General features: G+C 32.7%; 4 protein-coding genes across 4 annotated transcripts; 2 read left to right on the top strand and 2 right to left on the bottom strand.

The window, feature by feature from the left end:
• The first annotated feature begins 575 nt into the window (after positions 1-575).
• LOC113380297 (hexamerin-1.1-like) lies at positions 576-2,633 on the top strand. Its single transcript, XM_026619641.1, has one exon. The coding sequence runs from the start codon at positions 576-578 to the stop codon at positions 2,631-2,633; it is 2,058 nt and encodes a 685-aa protein (XP_026475426.1).
• Positions 2,634-6,741: 4,108 nt separating this feature from the next.
• On the bottom strand, positions 6,742-8,799 carry LOC113380285 (hexamerin-1.1-like). Its single transcript, XM_026619636.1, has one exon. The coding sequence runs from the start codon at positions 8,797-8,799 to the stop codon at positions 6,742-6,744; it is 2,058 nt and encodes a 685-aa protein (XP_026475421.1).
• An 832-nt stretch (positions 8,800-9,631) lies between these two features.
• Positions 9,632-11,800, bottom strand: LOC113363418 (LETM1 domain-containing protein 1). The gene is made up of 7 exons (XM_026605922.1): positions 11,664-11,800; positions 11,473-11,599; positions 11,110-11,205; positions 10,879-11,036; positions 10,317-10,507; positions 10,153-10,250; positions 9,632-10,036 (listed from the first exon to the last, which is right to left on the bottom strand). Exons 1-7 carry the CDS (start codon positions 11,738-11,740, stop codon positions 9,698-9,700), a joined length of 1,086 nt encoding a protein of 361 aa, XP_026461707.1. The 5' UTR covers positions 11,741-11,800; the 3' UTR covers positions 9,632-9,697.
• Positions 11,801-12,277: 477 nt separating this feature from the next.
• Positions 12,278-14,104, top strand: LOC113380277 (zinc finger protein 658B-like). The gene has a single exon (XM_026619631.1). The coding sequence runs from the start codon at positions 12,278-12,280 to the stop codon at positions 14,102-14,104; it is 1,827 nt and encodes a 608-aa protein (XP_026475416.1).
• Positions 14,105-22,933: the final 8,829 nt, after the last annotated feature.

Raw genomic sequence — 22,933 nt, 5'->3', positions numbered from 1 at the left:
ACTATTAGTTTTATATTTTAAGTACAATTGATTTATTTAAATTAGTAATTGATTCTATATTAATTAATATTAAAGTCGAATTTAACTAGGTTAACCATGTTGTAAACCTATAAGTTAATAGAAATTTCTTGTTCCACATATATTTTTAAATAAGTCAGTTTAATGTATCAGAAATTATGCCGGTAAAAGTTTAAATAATATTACTCATAAGCAGCGTTTGATATGAGTCCAAAATCATTCTGAATGCGTTAAATCATTTTGAATTCGTATTGATACAAATACTAAAAATTATGTAAAAATCTTATATTCCACATATGTTTATCTTTTATAGACTTTAATGTTTTTAAATGATAGCTCAGATAAACTGCAATGCAATTAAAAATACAAGTTGCCAATTATTCGATAATCCGACGAATTTCGCAATTAATAAAATCGTTGCAGATAGCGTTTCAAAACATTAATAGATATAATTATCTATATTTTGAGATAAAATATTAAGTATAAAAGACAGAATTTGTTTTAGTTCAAGCATACTGCAAATTGTGCAGTCCAACAGATCCGACTAGAAGCGAATCATGAGGGCCCTGAGCATTGTTGTGTTGTCCGCCTTAGTTGCCGTGGCTTGCGGTTTCTTCGTGCCAACCACCCATGGCAAATACAAGGTGGTCGACAAGGAGACCTTGGTCAAGCAAAAGGCCATCTTCGAAGTATTGCACCATGTGTTCCAAAAGGATCACTACGACGAACACTACAATGTAGGACAAAGCTACACATTCGAAGGCAACTACGACCATTACACCAACGCCACCGCCGTCAAGGAATTCGTTCACTTGTACAAACACGGACTTCTCCCCAAGGGAGCCGTCTGCAACGTGTACAACACCGTACACCGCCAAGAAGTCGTCGCCCTCTTCAACGTATTCTACTATGCCAAGGACTTCGAGACCTTCTACAAGACCATGGTCTGGGCTCGTGACCACGTCAACGCCGAACAATTCGTTTACGCTTTGACCGCAGCCGTGTTCCACCGCCACGATTTGCAAGGAATCGAATTGCCCGCTCCTTACGAAATCTACCCTCACCACTTCGTCAACTACGAAGTAATCACCAAAGCCTATCAACACAAAATGGAGAAGACCCACAAAAACGTCGTGATCCCCGCCAACTACTCCGGATGGTACGTCCAAACTAGCGAAGAACAAGAATTGACTTACTTCACCGAAGATGTCGGCTTGAACTCCTTCTACTATTACTTCCACATGGACTACCCCTTCTGGATGGGAGGAGAACATTTCACCTTAAACAAGGACCGTCGCGGAGAATTGTACTTCTTCACCATCCAACAATTGTTGGCCCGTTACTACTTGGAACGCGTATCTCACCAATTCGGAGAAATCCCCGAATTATCTCACGACTACGTCTCCGAGACCTCTTACTACCCCACCATGCACCACTTCAACGGATTGGACTTCCCAGTACGTCACGAAGGACACATCTACAACTACTCTGAATACTACCACGAGTACGTACAACACGCCCACGACTACGAACGCCGCATCCGTGATGTTATCGACTACGGATTTGTTGTATTGCCCGACGGCAGCCACTTCGATTTGACTAAACCCGAGGCCATCAACGTACTCGGCAACTTGATCAACAGCAACCCCGACAGTTACAACACCCGCTTCTACAAGAGCTTCATCGGCGTATTGAAGGTCATCCTCGGAAACTCCTTCGACACCGTCGACTACTACCACCAATACCCCAGCGCTTTGGAATGCTTCCACACCGCTATGCGCGACCCTGCTTTCTACCAAATGTACAAGAAGGTTGTCAAATACTACTACCAATTCAAATCTCACTTGCCCAGCTACACCCACGAAGAACTCGACTTCCAAGGTGTCAAGATTGAAGGTGTTGAATTCGACAAATTGGTTACCTACTTCGACAAATACGTTTACGACATCAGCAACGCTTTGGTTTACTCCGAAGAAGAATTCGCCAACAAGGAAGTGTACCATCCCGTTAAGGTCAGCCAAGAACGTTTGAACCACAAACCATTCACCTACAAGATGAACGTCGTCTCCGACAAAGAAACCGATGCCGTCGTCCGTGTATTCATTGGACCCAAATACGACGAACACCACAACGAATTCAGCTTCGAAGAGAACCGCGAAAACTTCTTCCAAGTCGATGTATTCAAATACCATTTGAAATCCGGCAAGAACGTCGTCGAACGCAAATCCGAAGACTATACTTTCTTCGTCAAGGACCGCACATCTCACTACACCCTCTACAAGCAAGTCATGGGAGCTTTGAGCGGCCAAGGAGAATTCCACTTCGACAACACCGAAGCTCACTGCGGTTTCCCCGAAAGACTGATGATCCCCAGAGGTACCAAGGGCGGTATCGAATACCAATTCTTCTTCGTCGTATCTCCCTACCACGCTCCTGCCACCACCCAATACCAAGGATTCGACCCTGTTGTCTCCTGCGGAGTTGGCTCCGGTGCCCGTTACGTCGACAGCTTGCCCTTGGGATATCCCTTCGACCGCGAACTTGACGTCACCGTTTTCCCCACACCTAACATGTACTACAAGGATGTCACCATCTACCACAAGGAAACCTACTAAGGAAACGCCTAGTTCTTTCTTGAACTTCTCGATCAATTTCCATAGCATATAACAACATGTAAATTTCTTTTTAATAACAAATATATTAATTTATAAAAAAAACTTTAATATTTTATTCATTTGTTAATTTCAGTAAAACTTTATTAAGTTTCTATATTATTTAAGAACTACTCATGCTTTAGTTTATAAAATCAATCATAGAAGAGATATACTTAATATCAAAAACCTTATATATTTTATTTTTTAAATGTTACTAATTTGTTTTTTCGATGTATGTAGGCAATATTGACCAATATTGACCCATATTGACCCATATTGGCCCATATTGACTAATATTGACAAATATTGACCCATATTGACCAATACTGACCCATATTTTCCCATATTGACCGATATTGACCAATATTGACACGTACTGACCAATATTAACCGATATTGATCCATATTGGGCCATATTGACCAATATTGACTTATATTGACAAATATTGACAAATATTGATACATATTGAACAACATTGACCCATATTGAAAAATATTGTTATTGCTAATTTTGGTCTGACCAATATTTGTTTTGCCAATATTAGGGTTTCTAGCATTGGCATCACAATATATGACATAAATATCATGAACATATATTCTACTTGGTGAATATTAAATGATATATGACTAAATATAAACATATCATGATTGGGACTAAAATCGACTAATATTCTTAGACTCTTTTGCGATAAACTTTGTAATTGTTTTACTTTCTATTCATATGATTTGGTCTGTTGGATTATTCGCTATTCATATGTATTTTTTGTTATATATAACATCATTAATATTTTATATAATCTTCATTTTCTAAATTGCCTGGTTAAATATTATTCTATTCTTGAATATAGTATATTCACTTCATTCTATTTTCTTACTTCTTACGAATAATGAGTCTAAAATGTTAATGATATTTAAATATTTATGTAATATATTGTGTTGCTCATGTTGATGTTAATAGTATTACATATGAATAGCGAATAATATAACAGAGAAAAGCATATGAATAGAAAACAAAACAATTACAAATATTATCGCACAAGAGTCTTAGAATACTAGTCCATTTTAGTCCCAATCTTAATAAATTATAATTGTGAAAAAGCAACTAATATATCGTACCAGATTATGAAAACCAGACCAAAATATTGAAGCAATTATGTTGCGTTTTAAAATATACTATAAAATATATACTATATAATCCCATATGTATTTGGCCTATAATAGAAAATAGTTGAATCTATTCAATATTTTTTATTAACCACACCTCACAAAGCCTTACATCGAGCTTTTGAGAGAACGAAGCATCCGATTTGAATGATCTAAAAAAAAAACATTCAGTTGGTAATGATGGGAATAAGTGATTGATTAGTTTTTAGCAAAGGCCGTTTCAAAGGTACGGAGATAAATGTACAAAAAATGGCGGTCTTTGAGAAAATTAAGCATCTGAGTTGAATAATTCAAAAAACTTTCTGCTTGTGTTGATGAAACAATTGCTTTTGAAAAAAAAATTGCTTTTTGTATATCGAAAATAATTCAGGTTTTAATTTTAATTCTTGCTTCTTCTCTAATTAAGTTCTAAAGCTCACTTATATACTTTAAATAAATTTTTTTAACTTTGCAATTCAGTTTATTGCTTCGGGATATTAGGTAGCCCCCTGTCTGTGCAAAAATACTTAAATTTTTTCCACAGTTTTGCAAAACAAAACTCTCATTATTTTTCTTATTAAACAAATTTATGATTATCGACTGGTTAGTTGTATCAATGTTAGTGCAAAATTCTGTGTACACATTTTTAGATATAAAATACCATGTTCAATGTAAGTTTCATTTTATCTTTTTTATTTTCTTTTTATTTTTTTTTTGTGTGTATATATGTACGTAGGGATGTACATGTATATATATATATATATATATATATGTGTGTGTATATGTATGTATATATATATGTGTATGTATATGTATTTATATGTATATATATATGTATGTATACATATATATGTGTATATATATATATATGTATATGTATATGTGTATATATTTGTGTATATGTATATGTGTATATATGTATGTTCTATATATATATATATATATATATATATATATATATATATATAAGTATATGTGTACACGTATACGTTGAGTACATATAATATATGGATATGTATTTGCCTTTGTGCACATATCATGTATGTATTCATGTGAATGTGTAGGCATATATGTGCATTTATATTTATGTTTGTATATATGTATGTATGTATATATTTGTGTATATGTATGTGTATATATGTATGTACATATATATCTATATATATATGTATATATATATATATATATATATATATATATATATGTGTGTGTGTGTGGGGAAATCAAGCAGGCTAGTGATTGTGAAAAAGACAATTGGACTTGTCATATTTTTAAATCGTTAATTTTCATAATCAATAAATTTTATTTTTATACAAGTGGAGTTAATACTTTCATATCCATAACTATTTCCACATTGGTGACCCACGACGTGATGAGATGATAACAAAGAAGGAGTTTTTTTTTGAGGATTTAAAAAATATAGATTTTGATGCAGCATTATAATCACTGGTCTTCAGTGACTACTTATAAGGTACGTCCAGTCCTCGGTTCATCGTAGTTAAAGCACTTACTATCTGATACCGGACTTTCGTTGGTATACCCATTTAGTATACCCAGACCGCAGTGTTTATTGCTGACACAAAAAATAATTCGGAGTCTAGACTTTTCATTGGAATGCAATTCAACCTCTTCTTGTCCGTTAACTCAACAAATCGTCTTTTGATGCATTAAACTTTGGAACTGCATCTGGTCAAAATGATGACTCTTTAATACGCTCTCCTTCGAATCACATCCGATTCGAGAATCCGATGTATGATATCAAGGACTACTGAAGTCGACAAGATTATTTTAATCATTGTGAAAATTCATATTCTTACAGAGCGCCAACTGTTTACCCAAAATATTGTAGAAAAAAAATTAATACAGTAGATCGAGGCTGAATCTTCGAAGTTCACCAAGACATCGAGGTTCAGGAAGTTCACTACATGACTTATATTCAAAACTATATGCAGAGTTTGAAGATGATGGAAGGTTGAATTATCTACCATACGGTAAATCTGCCGACGAAACTGTCATTTTTTTATAATTGACCAGTATCACAACACTGCTATAATTTGTTTTCCCACCATTTATTTATAACGTGTTTCTCTGTATTTTTTTAAACTGTGAGGTCAACACTGGGAAGGGAGCGTGTGGGGAAATCAAGCAGGCTAGTGATTGTGAAAAAAACAATTGGACTTGTCATATTTTTATATCATTAATTTTTATAATCAATAAATTTTATATATTTTTATACAAGTTGTGTTAATACTTTCATATACATACTACTTCCACACATATATATATATATATATATATATATATATATATTCTTTTTTCTTTTTTATCTATTTAATATCTAGTTTCTATTACCTTTTCTATCTTTTATATTCTGTTTGTTGTTAAGCGTTGCTGTTCTGTTAATTTTTCTCCTATATTTACAGTTTCTACACCAATCCATATATTTTATAATTACCTAGTTATATTAATTTTTATACTGTTTTTAGATCCACTGATGATGACATTAAATTGAATGTCGAAACGTTTGGAATTAAAGATTATTTTATAAATTTTTGCCTTTTCTTTGTTTGATGTATCGCCTTCAAGAACTCACTCATATATATATATATATATATATATATATATATATATATATATATATATATGCCTTCATATATCGAAAAAACAAATTAGTTACATTTAAAAAATAAAATATATAAGGTTTTTGATATTAAGTATATCTCTTCTATGATTGATTTTATAAACTAAAGCATGAGTAGTTCTTAAATAATATAGAAACTTAATAAAGTTTTACTGAAATTAACAAATGAATAAAATATTAAAGTTTTTTTTATAAATTAATATATTTGTTATTAAAAAGAAATTTACATGTTGTTATATGCTATGGAAATTGATCGAGAAGTTCAAGAAAGAACTAGGCGTTTCCTTAGTAGGTTTCCTTGTGGTAGATGGTGACATCCTTGTAGTACATGTTAGGTGTGGGGAAAACGGTGACGTCAAGTTCGCGGTCGAAGGGATATCCCAAGGGCAAGCTGTCGACGTAACGGGCACCGGAGCCAACTCCGCAGGAGACAACAGGGTCGAATCCTTGGTATTGGGTGGTGGCAGGAGCGTGGTAGGGAGATACGACGAAGAAGAATTGGTATTCGATACCGCCCTTGGTACCTCTGGGGATCATCAGTCTTTCGGGGAAACCGCAGTGAGCTTCGGTGTTGTCGAAGTGGAATTCTCCTTGGCCGCTCAAAGCTCCCATGACTTGCTTGTAGAGGGTGTAGTGAGATGTGCGGTCCTTGACGAAGAAAGTATAGTCTTCGGATTTGCGTTCGACGACGTTCTTGCCGGATTTCAAATGGTATTTGAATACATCGACTTGGAAGAAGTTTTCGCGGTTCTCTTCGAAGCTGAATTCGTTGTGGTGTTCGTCGTATTTGGGTCCAATGAATACACGGACGACGGCATCGGTTTCTTTGTCGGAGACGACGTTCATCTTGTAGGTGAATGGTTTGTGGTTCAAACGTTCTTGGCTGACCTTAACGGGATGGTACACTTCCTTGTTGGCGAATTCTTCTTCGGAGTAAACCAAAGCGTTGCTGATGTCGTAAACGTATTTGTCGAAGTAGGTAACCAATTTGTCGAATTCAACACCTTCAATCTTGACACCTTGGAAGTCGAGTTCTTCGTGGGTGTAGCTGGGCAAGTGAGATTTGAATTGGTAGTAGTATTTGACAACCTTCTTGTACATTTGGTAGAAAGCAGGGTCGCGCATAGCGGTGTTGAAGCATTCCAAAGCGCTGGGGTATTGGTGGTAGTAGTCGACGGTGTCGAAGGAGTTTCCGAGGATGACCTTCAATACGCCGATGAAGCTCTTGTAGAAGCGGGTGTTGTAACTGTCGGGGTTGCTGTTGATCAAGTTGCCGAGTACGTTGATGGCCTCGGGTTTAGTCAAATCGAAGTGGCTGCCGTCGGGCAATACAACAAATCCGTAGTCGATAACATCACGGATGCGGCGTTCGTAGTCGTGGGCGTGTTGTACGTACTCGTGGTAGTATTCAGAGTAGTTGTAGATGTGTCCTTCGTGACGTACTGGGAAGTCCAATCCGTTGAAGTGGTGCATGGTGGGGTAGTAAGAGGTCTCGGAGACGTAGTCGTGAGATAATTCGGGGATTTCTCCGAATTGGTGAGATACGCGTTCCAAGTAGTAACGGGCCAACAATTGTTGGATGGTGAAGAAGTACAATTCTCCGCGACGGTCCTTGTTTAAGGTGAAATGTTCTCCTCCCATCCAGAAGGGGTAGTCCATGTGGAAGTAATAGTAGAAGGAGTTCAAGCCGACATCTTCGGTGAAGTAAGTCAATTCTTGTTCTTCGCTAGTTTGGACGTACCATCCGGAGTAGTTGGCGGGGATCACGACGTTTGTGTGGGTCTTCTCCATTTTGTGTTGATAGGCTTTGGTGATTACTTCGTAGTTGACGAAGTGGTGAGGGTAGATTTCGTAAGGAGCGGGCAATTCGATTCCTTGCAAATCGTGGCGGTGGAACACGGCTGCGGTCAAAGCGTAAACGAATTGTTCGGCGTTGACGTGGTCACGAGCCCAGACCATGGTCTTGTAGAAGGTCTCGAAGTCCTTGGCATAGTAGAATACGTTGAAGAGGGCGACGACTTCTTGGCGGTGTACGGTGTTGTACACGTTGAAGACGGCTCCCTTGGGGAGAAGTCCGTGTTTGTACAAGTGAACGAATTCCTTGACGGCGGTGGCGTTGGTGTAATGGTCGTAGTTGCCTTCGAATGTGTAGCTTTGTCCTACATTGTAGTGTTCGTCGTAGTGATCCTTTTGGAACACATGGTGCAATACTTCGAAGATGGCCTTTTGCTTGACCAAGGTCTCCTTGTCGACCACCTTGTATTTGCCATGGGTGGTTGGCACGAAGAAACCGCAAGCCACGGCAACTAAGGCGGACAACACAACAATGCTCAGGGCCCTCATGATTCGCTTCTAGTCGGATCTGTTGGACTGCACAATTTGCAGTATGCTTGAACTAAAACGAACTCCGTATTTTATACATTTTTTCTTATCACATCGTACTTCCAAATAAAATCATATATTTTCCACAAACAAATTAATACGCTATCATTTGAAAAAAAAAGATTTTAAATTTATATGTGCATTCATTGCATTTAGTTTATTAATCACAAAAGATTATAAAACCGGATTTTTATATCAACACCTTGACCCCATTTGTGACATTGATAAAGATATTCTTCATAAGTGTAACAAATACTAAAGTAAAATAATTAGTTGAAGTACTTAGTTAGTTTATTTCTCTTCACGTGTTAGGATAAGTTTAAATAATTATTGCACGGTTGAAAATTAAATAAATTACAAATATTGTGAGATTTGTTATTTTGCATCGATTATATTTCAATTTGCTATAAGGTGAACAAAAATTTATATTTATACTTTTTTCTATCTCAATTTGTGAACTAGAGATATTCTAACAAAAATATATATAAATATATAATAACTTATTCAATTTGTATCACTCTTCATCGTAAAATTTTTGAGAAATAAGGGACACGTTTTCTATCTGTACTTAACTATTTATTTAATTCTAGTATATAACTGTTGAAGTTCAGCATGTGCTATATTTTATGCTATGGCAAGTAAGATTTGAAAGTATAAGTATTAAGAAGAAATTTTTGAGGGTCTTTAAAAGGTCTTTATTGTTTTAAGAAATAAAACGTCTAAGAAAATATGCATTTTTTTTTCAATAATTTTTTTTAATGTATCCATAAATAATTATGATATTGATATTTTATTGTTTAACAATTGTTTTATCACAAAAAAACTATAGAATATTACATAAACACAGCACTTCATAATTTCATTTAGTTTGTTCATATAAAGCTGCCCAATTTGCTGGATGATTATAACCTAAAAGTATTGGTGCATGCAAAATAATACTGGCACTTGTTTTATTTGATAAATGACTAGAAACCATAAGCCACTGTCCAAGCCATTCCGTCATGGCTTGTCTCGATAATTGTGAAGCTTCCAATCCTCTAATAAAGCAACACATTCTGAGTTCCTCGTCAGATAATTTTGCTAAACCTCCTTCACGTATAATTGCTCTATCCATTAAGATTATAAGCCAGGCATGATCTATCAGGCGTGAACGACGAAAGAGTAGAGACTTCAAGTTATGAGCACTAAGAAGATGACTCTGAATTCAAAGTATGCAGTTTATTTTTATTATTTGTAAAAAAACACAGTTTTTGTGATTGCATATAAAGAAGAAAGTATTGAAAATATATTGGTAACCACAAAGTGAATACTTACCACATGATTTACATTAATTTTATTTATATTATAGGGTCCACTCATAAAAATATCTGCACATATTAAGACATCTTTAGGTGAAGGATGCACCCCACTTCCTAATCAAATTAATGCAAATATATAGAAAAAAAAATTATTTCAGTCGACTTTAATTTAGAACTGACCTAACATTCCTAATACGCCTTTCCACTCATTATATGATGCAGAGGCATGGATCTTATTTAACTCTGCCTGCAGAGATCTAAACACGGGTCGATTGTGTTTCAAACGCTTTTTTAATTTTTCAGCACGGAATTTCAACTTTTGCTCATTTGTCCAAAAATGATGTGTTAATAAGTAACCAGGAAAGTAATAACTGAGAAAATAGGAAGTACACTTACTACAGACTTAAGAATTAAAAAAAAAATCTTTTAAAACAAAATATTTTTCTAAAAAGAATAAAAAAGCTTTGAAGTTTGAACATTACTCTTATGATAAATATTTCCAACCAAAATATTGTTCAACAAGTTTTGTTATTTTCAATGTAGCGTTAATTTGATTTGTACATATCTTTTAATATGTTTTTTTTACCATATTTCATATATCATGTAAATAATTTTTTATCAAAAATTTACCGGCAATATGTTTATATATATATGCATATATATATATATATATATATATATATATATATATATATATATATATAAATGTACAATATTATAATTGTAATTTCAGTCTACTTACGCCACAGGAAGAACTATATATAAAGCAAAAGGTAAGGCTGACAGCAAAAGAACAGGAGCTGCCTTCCACATTTCTCTCGGCATGAAAAAATAAGTTTCTAATTCTTTACGAGATAAATCAGCTATAGTTTTTTCAGATCCTGTGATATTAAGTACTATCTGCAAAGCAAAGCATTATTATGTACTAATTTTAATTTTATATATCGTATCAATTTAATATATTATATGGTACCCTCAAATATTCTTTCATGTCTGCATAAAAATCTTTGACACCAAGCATAAAGAAACGATATGCTTTTACAGCTCCTGGAAATCGTTTTTCCACTACCTGCAATACATAATAAAATTAAGCACACAATGCTGATGTAAATGCACATAAGTGACATAAATAAGATTATTTATTTTGATTTCATTCAAAGCAGATATAATAAAAGTATTGAGGAATTCTCCCAATCATTCATATTACATGATTTTTTACTTTTTTAGAAGTTTGGAGCCCAAATTATATATATATATATATATATATATATATATATATATAATTACAAAGTATTGTTTTAGTGCAATTGAAAAAATATTATATGATTAACATAACCTGTTCATATTGTTTCACATAATCGAAGTATTTCGAGAACAAATAGCGGTTAATCTTCTTCGCTTTCTCATTTTTATATAATGGAGTTTTATGTACATCTAATGCAGTACTTGTAGTACCTATAAACCTGTAAATAATACCAAATATTAATTTTCATACATTACGACTTTGATAGTGCCTAGTGAATATACTTTGTTAAAACTCGATTAGTTTCAAATATGTTGATACTCGAACGTAAGTGAAGATTACGAAATAAAGCTAAACACATAATTATTTATAAAAGTTACGACATTACATGTTAAATTAAAGTTATGTTTATTAAATTGCGCGCACTTGCAATATTTCTTATTTCATACGAGATTGACATTTGTGCTGTCATTGATACTTTGTTATTAGATACGCGCGCGTCATTCAAATAAATAAAATAGGTGTCAGTGGAATTTTGCGTTAAGGCAAGTTGTATAAACAACCCGATATGTGCAAAGAATCTTTTTAATAAACTATAGTTGAAAGTGGTAATTAGCCTTAAGGCATGTTGCATGAATTTGCCGAAATGTGTAAGAATTGACTTAATCACAATATTTAGATAAAAATATCAAATGATGGCAATCGCTGCCAACTTTGAAAAATTGTCATCCCTCTGTCATCTTAGGAGAAGTTAGCTGCGTATACAAATTTGACATTTCGAATTTTAGGTTAAAGAGAGTGTTTATAAACATAGTTTAATCAATTTACAATAAGTTTTGCTACGTTAATTTTATCTGTTAGTTTTAATAAATGTGAATTAATGGATAGTAGTAGCATTATGACAGACAGCCTACCCTTTGAACTAGAATACTACTCATCAGACCTTCATCGAAATTTTTCGGTTTTTGTTTTGGGAAACAACACATGTCGTGCTTGTTTAACTCAAGATGAAGAAATGCAATCGTTATTTCCAGCAGAAGAATTATGTTCTTCACAACAACAGAATGATTTATTGAATATGTTTCTCTCTTGCACAGCCCTTGATGTATCTTATGACGACCCTTACCCGAAACATATTTGTAATGGTTGTTTCAGTGAACTAATTGAATCTTATAGCTTCTGGATGAAATGTAGGCAATCAATCGAGCAATTGGATAGTTTAACTGAAAGTACAGATTTATTAAGCGACGATGTAAATGATTTAAATTATAATATTAATGAAACCGAGTTTTCTACAATAAATGAAGAAGAATCTTATTTAAAGTTTGATTTGGTTCAAGATAATGATGATGAAACAGAATATAAAAATGAACAGGTACCTATTTCCTCAAATACTGATGACAACGAGGATATTGATGATTATATAAAGTTTTCAAGCTCAGTAGATTTAAATAGTTTCAATATTATTTCTGCAGAACTTGGTTCATGCATTCCAAAATCATCCCATAAACCACAATGTCATCAATGTCAATTATCATTTTCTGATAGAGCAGAATATAAAAAGCATTGGCAAAAAAATCATCGAAGGCAAGTACAAACAAATTCAAATCATTCAAAAAAAATTGAAGCCATAGATGAACCAACCGCTGAGAATGAATCATTTGCAGAGAAAGATCAAGATCATAATTATGAATGCCAGGAACTAGTTTTTCCACAAAATTCTGAAACAGAAATAGAAAAGTCTGAAGACCAAACGAGCCCAATGTTGCAAGATCGTCTTGATAATTCACAACAAAATTCAAGATTAAATGATCGCATAAACTTTCTTCAATGTTCACCAGATTTGAATAGTTTTGTAGACATTCCTGACTCTTCTTCACAAAATTCTTTTCGACAGCCCAGGTGTCACAAGTGCCAAATGTTTTTCACCAATAGAACAAAATATAAAGTTCATTGGAATAAATATCACAGTAAAAATTCTCAATTACGGTCTGGTTCAGAAAAATCAGAAACATCACCTCGTAAACCTGCTTGTCGAAAGTGCCAGTTGTTCTTTCCTAACAAAGCTGAATATAAAAAACATGCAAAGATCCATAACTTGCATTTATGTCCACAGTGTGGACATGTCAGCAAATCTAATAGTGCCTTGAGAGAACATTTTACAACGCATACAAACTTGCGTCCTTATAAATGCACTATATGCAATAAGACATATAAGTCAGCTACTAATCTTAATGTTCATAAAAGCACTCATATTGGTGTGTTAAAATATGCTTGTCAACACTGTGATAAAAAATTTGTTACTTGGGCATCAAGATTTAGTCATATAAGGACACATCATACTGTTTATGACAAACATATTTGTGAGATATGCTCTAAAGGTTTTCCTGATGCCAATAAGCTTCGCATTCATATAAGGTTTCATACAGGTGAAAAACCTTTTGCTTGTGAAGATTGTGAGATGGCTTTTAAATCTAGTGGTGAGCTAGTTAAACATAAGCTTAAACATTCTGGTATTCGCAATTATTCTTGTACAGAATGTGGTAAACGATTTTTAACTTCTAAACATGTCAAGCAACATATGGTTGTTCATACAGGGGAACGTAAATATAAATGCGAAATCTGTGGAAAAGGTTTCACACAATCACATGTGTTGCGTAGTCATCTGAAAATACATGAAAGGCAAGCATTAATAGATAATGATCTTCATAATGATGAAATGTGACTTATTTAATTTAAATTGTATAAAATATTAATATATGTATATAATAAATAATTGATCTCTGAATTTAATGTTTTACTGGTCAATATTATATAGTTGAAAACAAATTAAATATTTTTTTAAAAGAAAAAAGGAATAAATTTTAATAGATTTTAATATTTAAATATTATATTGCTTATTGTCAGATATGAAATTTATTTAAGTTACTTGAAGACATGAATAAAAAAGGATTTATTAATAAACAGAAACAGCGATGCTGCTGAATTCATCCAAACGCGATCTAAGGTAAATTTTATTTTTTTTGTCGACTTTCTCGCATCAATAGATTAATTATAATGTATTTAATGTATGTACAATTTATAAATATATTGATTGTTTTTAACATATCAAACTGAAAATTGTTTCAAAAAAGTTTCATTTAAATTTAAATAACAAAATATTTGTAAACGCATTTAATAAGAATTATTATTGACCCTAGAATAGTATATTGGTAAATTATAATTTACATATATACACTATTCTACGTAGAATAGTTCTAACCGTCTTTATGCAGTTAAAGCAGTACGATTGCTTTGAAAAAAAAGTTCATAATTTTCCAAATATTTCAAAATAAAGAAAACTGGAGCGATTTACATGACGTCGTTGATGATGCTTCGATAGTGGACTGTAATTTGTATTAATCGACGAAATGCAAAATCCCCACGATGATTGTTTTAGAAAATGAAACTTCTCTTATATTCAACTTAATTTTATTTTATACTATTTTACAAACTTCCTTCTCCTTTGACTGCTAACGCTAGACTAACTATTTTTTGAATTCCAGGCCCGACGGAATACATTTTACAATCTTATTTTATAACCTAATTACATGAGCCGTCGAACCTGGGCAAGATCGTTCCCTATTTATGGGATTAACAAAATTTTCCTGACCGTTGTATGTAATAATATTTTACAATTTTACGGAGACGTTTACACCAGATGTTTTAGTTTAAAAAATCATCCAAAAACATTTCTTAAAAAAAAGTAAATTTTGGTCAAAAATTCAAAGTAATTTTTTTCTCAAAAATGTTAATCTTAAAAAAAAAATTGGTACGGGAAGTTCCAGCAATTTGTCTTAAGGTACGATACCATGCGCCCCATTAGTTTTATTTATTAGGCTGGCTTTAAAAATAATAACAAATATATTAATGAAATTATGAATTATCTTTCACACTCAGGTTTTTTTTTTCAAAAGAATAATAATTATTAGATGCTTTTAAAAAGAATAATAGTTGTTGATTTTGAATTAGATGCTGAAACAAAACTATAGATACTACAATGCTAAGAGATGCATGATTTTTGATCAAATATATTTTATCAAAAACCATCATATCTCTTCGCCTAGTAGTATTTATATAGTATTTTTTCAACAAATTCAAAATTAATAATTATTGATGATATTCTTTCTGAAAGTATATAATAATTCTTTATAAAATGCCAAAAAAAAAAATTAAAAATAACTTTAACGACATATTAAAAAGCAAAGATTATTTTGAAATTTTTTATTTTAAGATATATCGATATTACTTTGTAATTATCAGTGATATGTACACATATATTGATACATTTATGTATATTAATTAACATAATTATGTAAATATTTTAATTTTTATAACTATATGTACTTAATTAAGATGCAACTTGCTTCCGCACCACCCATGAGGTGAAGTTGCTCGGCGCGTTTTTTTTAATGTGGTGTCGCCACAGAAATAGATACTTCTATTCATATTTACGTTTCTAACATTTCAGATGGAAATGGATATAGTGTAAATACTACTAAGTATCGATTTGTGCAGCCCTAATCCACTTAAACTAACTTATAAACTAATTATACCTAACTGACCCGAATATAACGCGAATAGAACCCCCGCGAAATGAGCTAAATGTACCTAAAAATTTCGGTTTTTAAAAATGAAAGAACCTCTCGTGGCGAAGAAGAAAAAAATGAATATAAAATGTGTACTTTAATATTTTAGCGGTGATTGTAAATTTATAAAAAAAAGAGCATTTACATGATGTACCCCCCAGATCCACCATGTAAACACTTGGAAAAAAAAACTTCATAGGTTCCCAGCCTATGAAGTTTAAGGACAAATCATTTTGTGATTTGTAATTATTAATTGATTAATGTGAAGAAAAGCGCGAAAAATGTAAGAAAGGTTCTTTCACGACGCCACCCTTTTGAGCTCTGAATAAAAGCACGCAAACAACCCCAAAAAAGTACGACCAAAGATTTTAATGTCAAAACGCCCCCTAACCTGATATTAACTAAATATTACTATAATACAATAATATAATATTATAACTATACAATAATAATAAAAAGTCTTATCTCACAGTTAATTTCCCTTTTGATTAATATGTCATATCTTCCAATTCAGTTGTAGGGGTTGTAGGCGTGTAGTGGTGCTAGTTGATTTTGAGTATACCATTTTCTATTTCAAATCTCGTGTAAGACCTAAAAAGAGGTAAACATAGAATTTTATCACATTTATTCGTATGGGTCGTAGAAGTTATTCTTGATACCCACCTGCATATATCCTTTAATTCGGTAGTGGTCTTTTGGTGGTTCGTGTATATCTTGGTAAGACCTACAATACAATGTTTTCTTGGAAAGACATCTGAAATGAAAAAAAAAACACAAGTGCCCCTAATAGGGACGAACTTACAAACGGGGCCCCGGTTATATTAATAAAAGAATATATATGGTTATAACTAAGGTCTAATTAACAATAATACGATAAAAACCTCTACATATGCATATCCTCCTGGCAGTTATTTGGAAGTGCTGGTGCTTTGTGGTGCGAAAAGAAATTAATTATGTAATCCTGAAATAAAAAGTGGTTTAAAAAATATAAAGAAAAATGATTTATACATATTACTTAGCAGTATGCCAATAATTTTAGTGTCTTGGTACATCGATTAGTCTGACCAATTTTCTTCTATGGGTTGTGGTTGGTACTCGCTTGCACATATCTTTCTATTCGGTAGAGGTTTTTTGGTAGTACCCGTATGCTTGGTAAGCAATTTTTTGGAAAGATATCTGAAATGAGAAACAAAAAAACACACAAGTGCCCCTAAAAATAGGGACGAACATACAAACGGGGCCCCGGTAACAAATAAAAATATTATATACTTATATCTAACTAAGGACTAATTTCTTAATATTAACTTATGAATACGAGAAAACCTGTACATATCCATATGGAGGTGAACTGAAAGGGTTAAGGGTACTCTTGTTAGAGTATAATAATTGCTATTTGGTATGTTTAGCATCTCACTCCCCAATATGAAGGGTTTAACTTAGCGCCCTAATTCGATTCAACAAAACCTGCAGTTTTCAGTGGAGATTTTAACTAACTACACGACTAAAACAGAATCTACTTATCAAATTATTTATTGTTACCGAGTTATGTTTATAGATCCGAGAGCTTGACTGCACTCATGTATAGTGATGCCTGAAGCCTAAATTCGAATGTACTAATGATTGGGTATAATTATAAAGCTAGAAACAATTAAAAATGTATAGAGCGGCGTAATTACGAAGAGGAAAGCTTAAAATCGAAAAACTCGGATTTTTCGAGATCGTGTTCCTTTTTCCTGGTACAACATACCATCACTATGCACTAACTAAGTGAGGGTGGCCTGTGTGCTACGTACTGGATTGACCACCTAAGAGGACTAATATTAAAAAACGATCGCGACTCCGGACCTCATACTATAGGAACCTTATAGGCAGGAGGTGATTTAGTTTGCACTAAGGGTTGTGCAACTCCCTGGAAATGATGTACGATGGCTTTATAGAACGCAAACACTTGCGACTCTGGACCTCATACGACAGGAACCATATAGGCGGGTGACGGATGTAGTTTGCACTAAAGGTTGTGCAACACTTTGGAAAGATTGCATGCTGTCGTTACAAAGTCGCAATCATTTTTTAAGTATCAGTCTTTTGAGGTAGTCAATCGAGTCAGTAGGACGCAAGCCTCCTGGCAGTTAGTGTATAATGGTGCGTGTGTTGTTCCATGGGCGAAGAACACAATCCAGAAAAAGTGAGAGTTCTCCGATTGTAAGCGATTCCCTTTGCCATCACGCCGTATCATACACATCTATAATTTCAAGCTTCGTGATCAACCAAAACAATAGTATATCAGAATTTAGACTTAAGACATGGCTACAAAAATACTGTCATATCTTCGCACCTACGACGAACACAATTAGGTAATATTAAATAAGTTAATAAGTATAGATGCTATTTCATTCGTGTAGTTACGCACTCTACAGATAATTACCGGTTTTTACTAAAAGTCAGATTGGGGCGCTAAGGTCAACCCTGTATATTGGCAAATGCAATGCTAAAATGTACCAAATAGCATTCATTGCACCCCAAAAAGGGTACCCTCAACCCTTTCAATCCACCACGATCTCCTGGCGGTCATCTGGCAGTCCTGGTGCTTGCCGTCGCGGTGAGAAATTAACTCCTGTAACACTGAAATGAAAAGTGACTTGAAACAAATGAAATAGACAAAGACTTACAAATACTATTTGGTAGCCTGCCCGTATTCATTCCAGTGCTGTGGTACATCATATCGGTACACATGCTCTCCTGCTCGTTGTAGTATTCAAACTCCTGGTACCTTTAGTTGAGGCTCTAAAATAAATGTTAATTTTATTATTTTTTTTACATAATTTAGGGTTTTGTATCATCATACCTTTTTTTTAACTTCAAACAGTACGTCTTTAACGTTTCTCCGGTTAGGAGACTTATTGTGCAATCACAACAAATTTAAATTTTTTAATTAAAATATGTTCATTGCATTACAGCAGAAAAATCAGTCAAAATACAAACAAGTAATTTATTTACCAAAGTTTTTAAATTTTTAGACGAGTTATTTACATCGATGCTACTAATAAAATAATTCCAAAAAATTAAACATTGTACATTATAGGTACACATATTACTAATTATAAATTAAAGTGTATGGGGTTGCGTTGCTTCTGGGAAAAACATCGCAAGAATCCATACACCGAATGAAAAAATATATCTAATTAATTTATTAACGAAACGCGAATTACTTGAACCTGCCGTGGGGGGTAGGCGACGGGAACACATTTAAACGCGGAAATCGTTTCAAACAATATTAAAATTACGAATAAGTCTTCGCACGAACAAAAAAAAAAAAAAAAAGAGTGCGCGTAAGGATCACACGCGATTGAAGTAAAACTTTTAATATTGTATGAGTAGGCAATTAAGATAAAAATAAAAAAAACATCATATTTGAATTTTAAAAATCATCTTTTAATAATCATATAACATCAATAATAATAAGATCTCCTGAGCATCGGCACAGCTGTCCTACTGATATTAAGAGTTTGAATATGATGTGAAGCTTTCTTCCTAATTTTGTTACCTATCTTACCGGGAAATTCAAACCATAAACGTAGAAGTTCATCATTATCGCCACGTTCTATGTACACTAATTTCCCACACAACCATTAGCTAAGCCATCACTTACATCAATATTAGTTGTTATTATGTAAAATTTATTCAGAACTAAAAATTTCATACGCAAAGCCCCGGTATCAATAACCGATTTTTTTGAAACTGCTGACGAATGTATGATTGTTGATCTGTCGCATGGCAACCTACATAAATATCCGTGGCAGTAGATATTATTTTGTCTTCAACGAGATTCAATATAAATTTATTATATTCCATGGCACATTTATTCTCTAAGAAAAGTCTTATTCCATGAGGACATAATACAGCAACCTCTTCTTTTGTAAAAAAAACGTGATTCAATTAATGCAAGTTCATATAGGGTTTAGCGGTTTAGCGCTCGACTTACGCATGACATGACGGGAGTGGATACTCGCGACATCAGCGCTTAGGGCGTCGTAGTGTTCAACTACACGTTGGCATTTTCGTTGCATTTGTACGGATTTACACCCGTGTCGCGCCTAAAAATTTTTACACCCATATCGCGCCTAAAGAAGTTTTACTTCAAAAATTAAAATGTGGATGCAAATAACTCAAAATTATAATTAAAAAAAAATTAAAAAATAATTAAAAATTGTGAATGTGATTGAATAAAAAAATCATGCACAATAAATCCCCAAAGCAATCCGCCACTGTGCAAAACACTGTGTGAAATCTGAAACAAGAACATTAGAAAATAAAACTAATGCAGTCAATTGTAAATATTTGAAACATAAGATTTATATTAAAATTTAATATTATTTAATTATATTTAAATTTTATAATCTAAAGATTGCATTAAATTATTTATGTTAACTCAAAGGCAAAAATTAAATATTTTCACAACAATAAACACTAAGGCGACTCTTCAGCACAAATATAATGAATTAGAAAATGTAACGTAAATCGTTTAATATTAAATATACGAATATTTACTTCAATTTATTTACGATCAAGTCAAATCGAATCAACCAAAACAATTCCATGACACGTATTTCGTATTTGAAACTGAATGCACGAAACTATTACATAATACATAAATATTTTTAAAAGACTTACCACTGACTGTAGTGTACACCAAGCGAGCTCAAAATGCAGAATGATTTTGTTGGAAATTACGCACCTTTTATATTGGGGTCAGAAAGGGACAAAACTATGAATTGTTACCAGATGATGCTAAAATTCAAAATTGTTATCTAATTGAATAGTTTCGGGTTCAGAACCATAGAGGGTGCAATACGAAAGGTTTGTACCTCACAAACAGTCTGATTCAACCTTCGTGGTGAGGTGGTCGAAATTATTACATATTTGCATCTAGTTCTGTTTGATTTATATATTTGATTTGATTGTGAAGCATTATTTCTATTAACCATGTTTTTATTTGTATTTGCGTCTTATTAATTTGTGCGTTTTTATATATAATTATAAAATAAATTAAAAGTATTTTGGTTATATATATATATATATATATATATATATACATATATATAAGTATTAATAGAATTTTGGAACAAATATTAAATGTTAAATATGAAGTTACTGCTAAATATGAATTAAATATGAAGTACTTGTAATAGCGTACTGTATTACATTGTAAGAGAATGTGTTTTTGTTTTAAAAATTAAATATAATTATATTAGAATATTGAATAAACTGTTAATATATATTTTTACAGTTTTAAATTACACTGACGATGAGGCTTACCTTGATCTCGAAATTTCTGTAATTTGAAACACACTATTTGAAAATTCTATTCGTAATACACGTGATCGCCTTTTTAGCGATCCTTACTTTTTTCAATCAATACGACCAATACAATCAACTAGCAGTGCATGGCATCGTGCTTTAAGGAAAATTGCTGGAACTTCCCGTGTTTTGAAATGTAAGATAGGCAAAAGTTTTCATTTTCGATTTTTTTTTGCGATTACTATAACCCTACGGAAAGTTAATAAAATCAGTTTTTGTGTGATTTTATTAAATGGTTTTATGCGATTTTAATTTTGCACGATTGTTTTGTTCGATTTATTTTTATGTGGTATATAAATCTTACCCCATCTTACTTCCTTCTAGTGTAGGAATTTAAACAAAAAGTTTTTTTTAACTACCCGCAGGGTAAGTTATTGTAATCGTCCAAAAATCGAAATTGAAAATTTTTGCATTTCTCGACGTTCTGAAGTTTCTGAACATTTTGGCATACCTCAGAAAAAATGAATATATGTATTATGTGTGTGTGTTTTGTGTGTCCGCATTTTTTCGTTCAAGTTTTCGGGCGCACGGATCAACCGATTTGAATGGTTCAAAAAACATTCGATTCCTATTGATAGGGATAATTAGAAATCGAAAAAATATTGCAAAATTTTTTATTTCAAAGAAACTTTTTTGTATATCGAAAATAATTCAGATTTTAATTTTAATTCTTGCTAAAGTTCTAAAGCTCACTTATATACTATAATGTGCCTTAACCTAAGAAAATATTTATAGAAAAGTAATTTTTACAAATACCGTATATTATTTATTTAATTTATATAATCATTTATTATTTTATTTATAAGTATGGAATTTTTTTTTTATTACATAGTAATAATAATAATTAAAAATATAATTTTTGTTTTTGATACACATATTTCAAGCATTTGAAACTATTAAAGAATATAACAAAATCCGATAGACAATTTTTTTAAGGTCATGTCCTAACGAAACCAGGATCAACGCTTCGAGCTAGGATTAGATCAGGTTCTGAAACAAAATTCTGAAGTCAAAGATATTGATATTAATAGCCTATAATATTAATATTTTCATATGTAGGAATTGTAAGATCATGATTAATTTCCAGCTAAGCCTATTATACAATTATGATTTATTTTGATAATACTGGTAAGATTTTAATTTTTTTGTTTAATTGTACTTAATCAATTAATTGAATCTCACCATTCATTGAAGGTTGTGAAATCGAACTATGCTATCGGGTAATTGTCTACTAGCTCTGCTGTTTCTGAGCGGTGTAATAGTAATTTCTGCAGGTTTTTGTGTATAGGATATCCAATTCGGCACTGGACGATTCCATTTCGCCGCTGTACATTGACGGGCCTTCAGTTCGTGGCCTAAAGCAACATCAAGTATGAAATAATAATCCTATTTGTTTAATATTTTTAGACTGTAAAACTTTACCTAGAACTGGATTGTAGTTGCTCTTCAGGAATTCGAATTTCTTCGTTGGCAACATTTCGTTTCTTGCAAACACCAATATAGTTGCAAAAAGTATTGCAGATAGTATAAGGCCAGCAGCACTGATCAAGGCCCCTAGAATCTGTAAA

The sequence above is a fragment of the Ctenocephalides felis genome, unplaced genomic scaffold (genome assembly GCF_003426905.1).
Source record: "Ctenocephalides felis isolate EL2017-DRISC unplaced genomic scaffold, ASM342690v1 CF-g0.4_SCAFFOLD_00845, whole genome shotgun sequence".
Lineage (NCBI taxonomy): Eukaryota > Metazoa > Arthropoda > Insecta > Siphonaptera > Pulicidae > Ctenocephalides > Ctenocephalides felis.
This window is presented reverse-complemented; position numbering and strand designations above follow the sequence as displayed.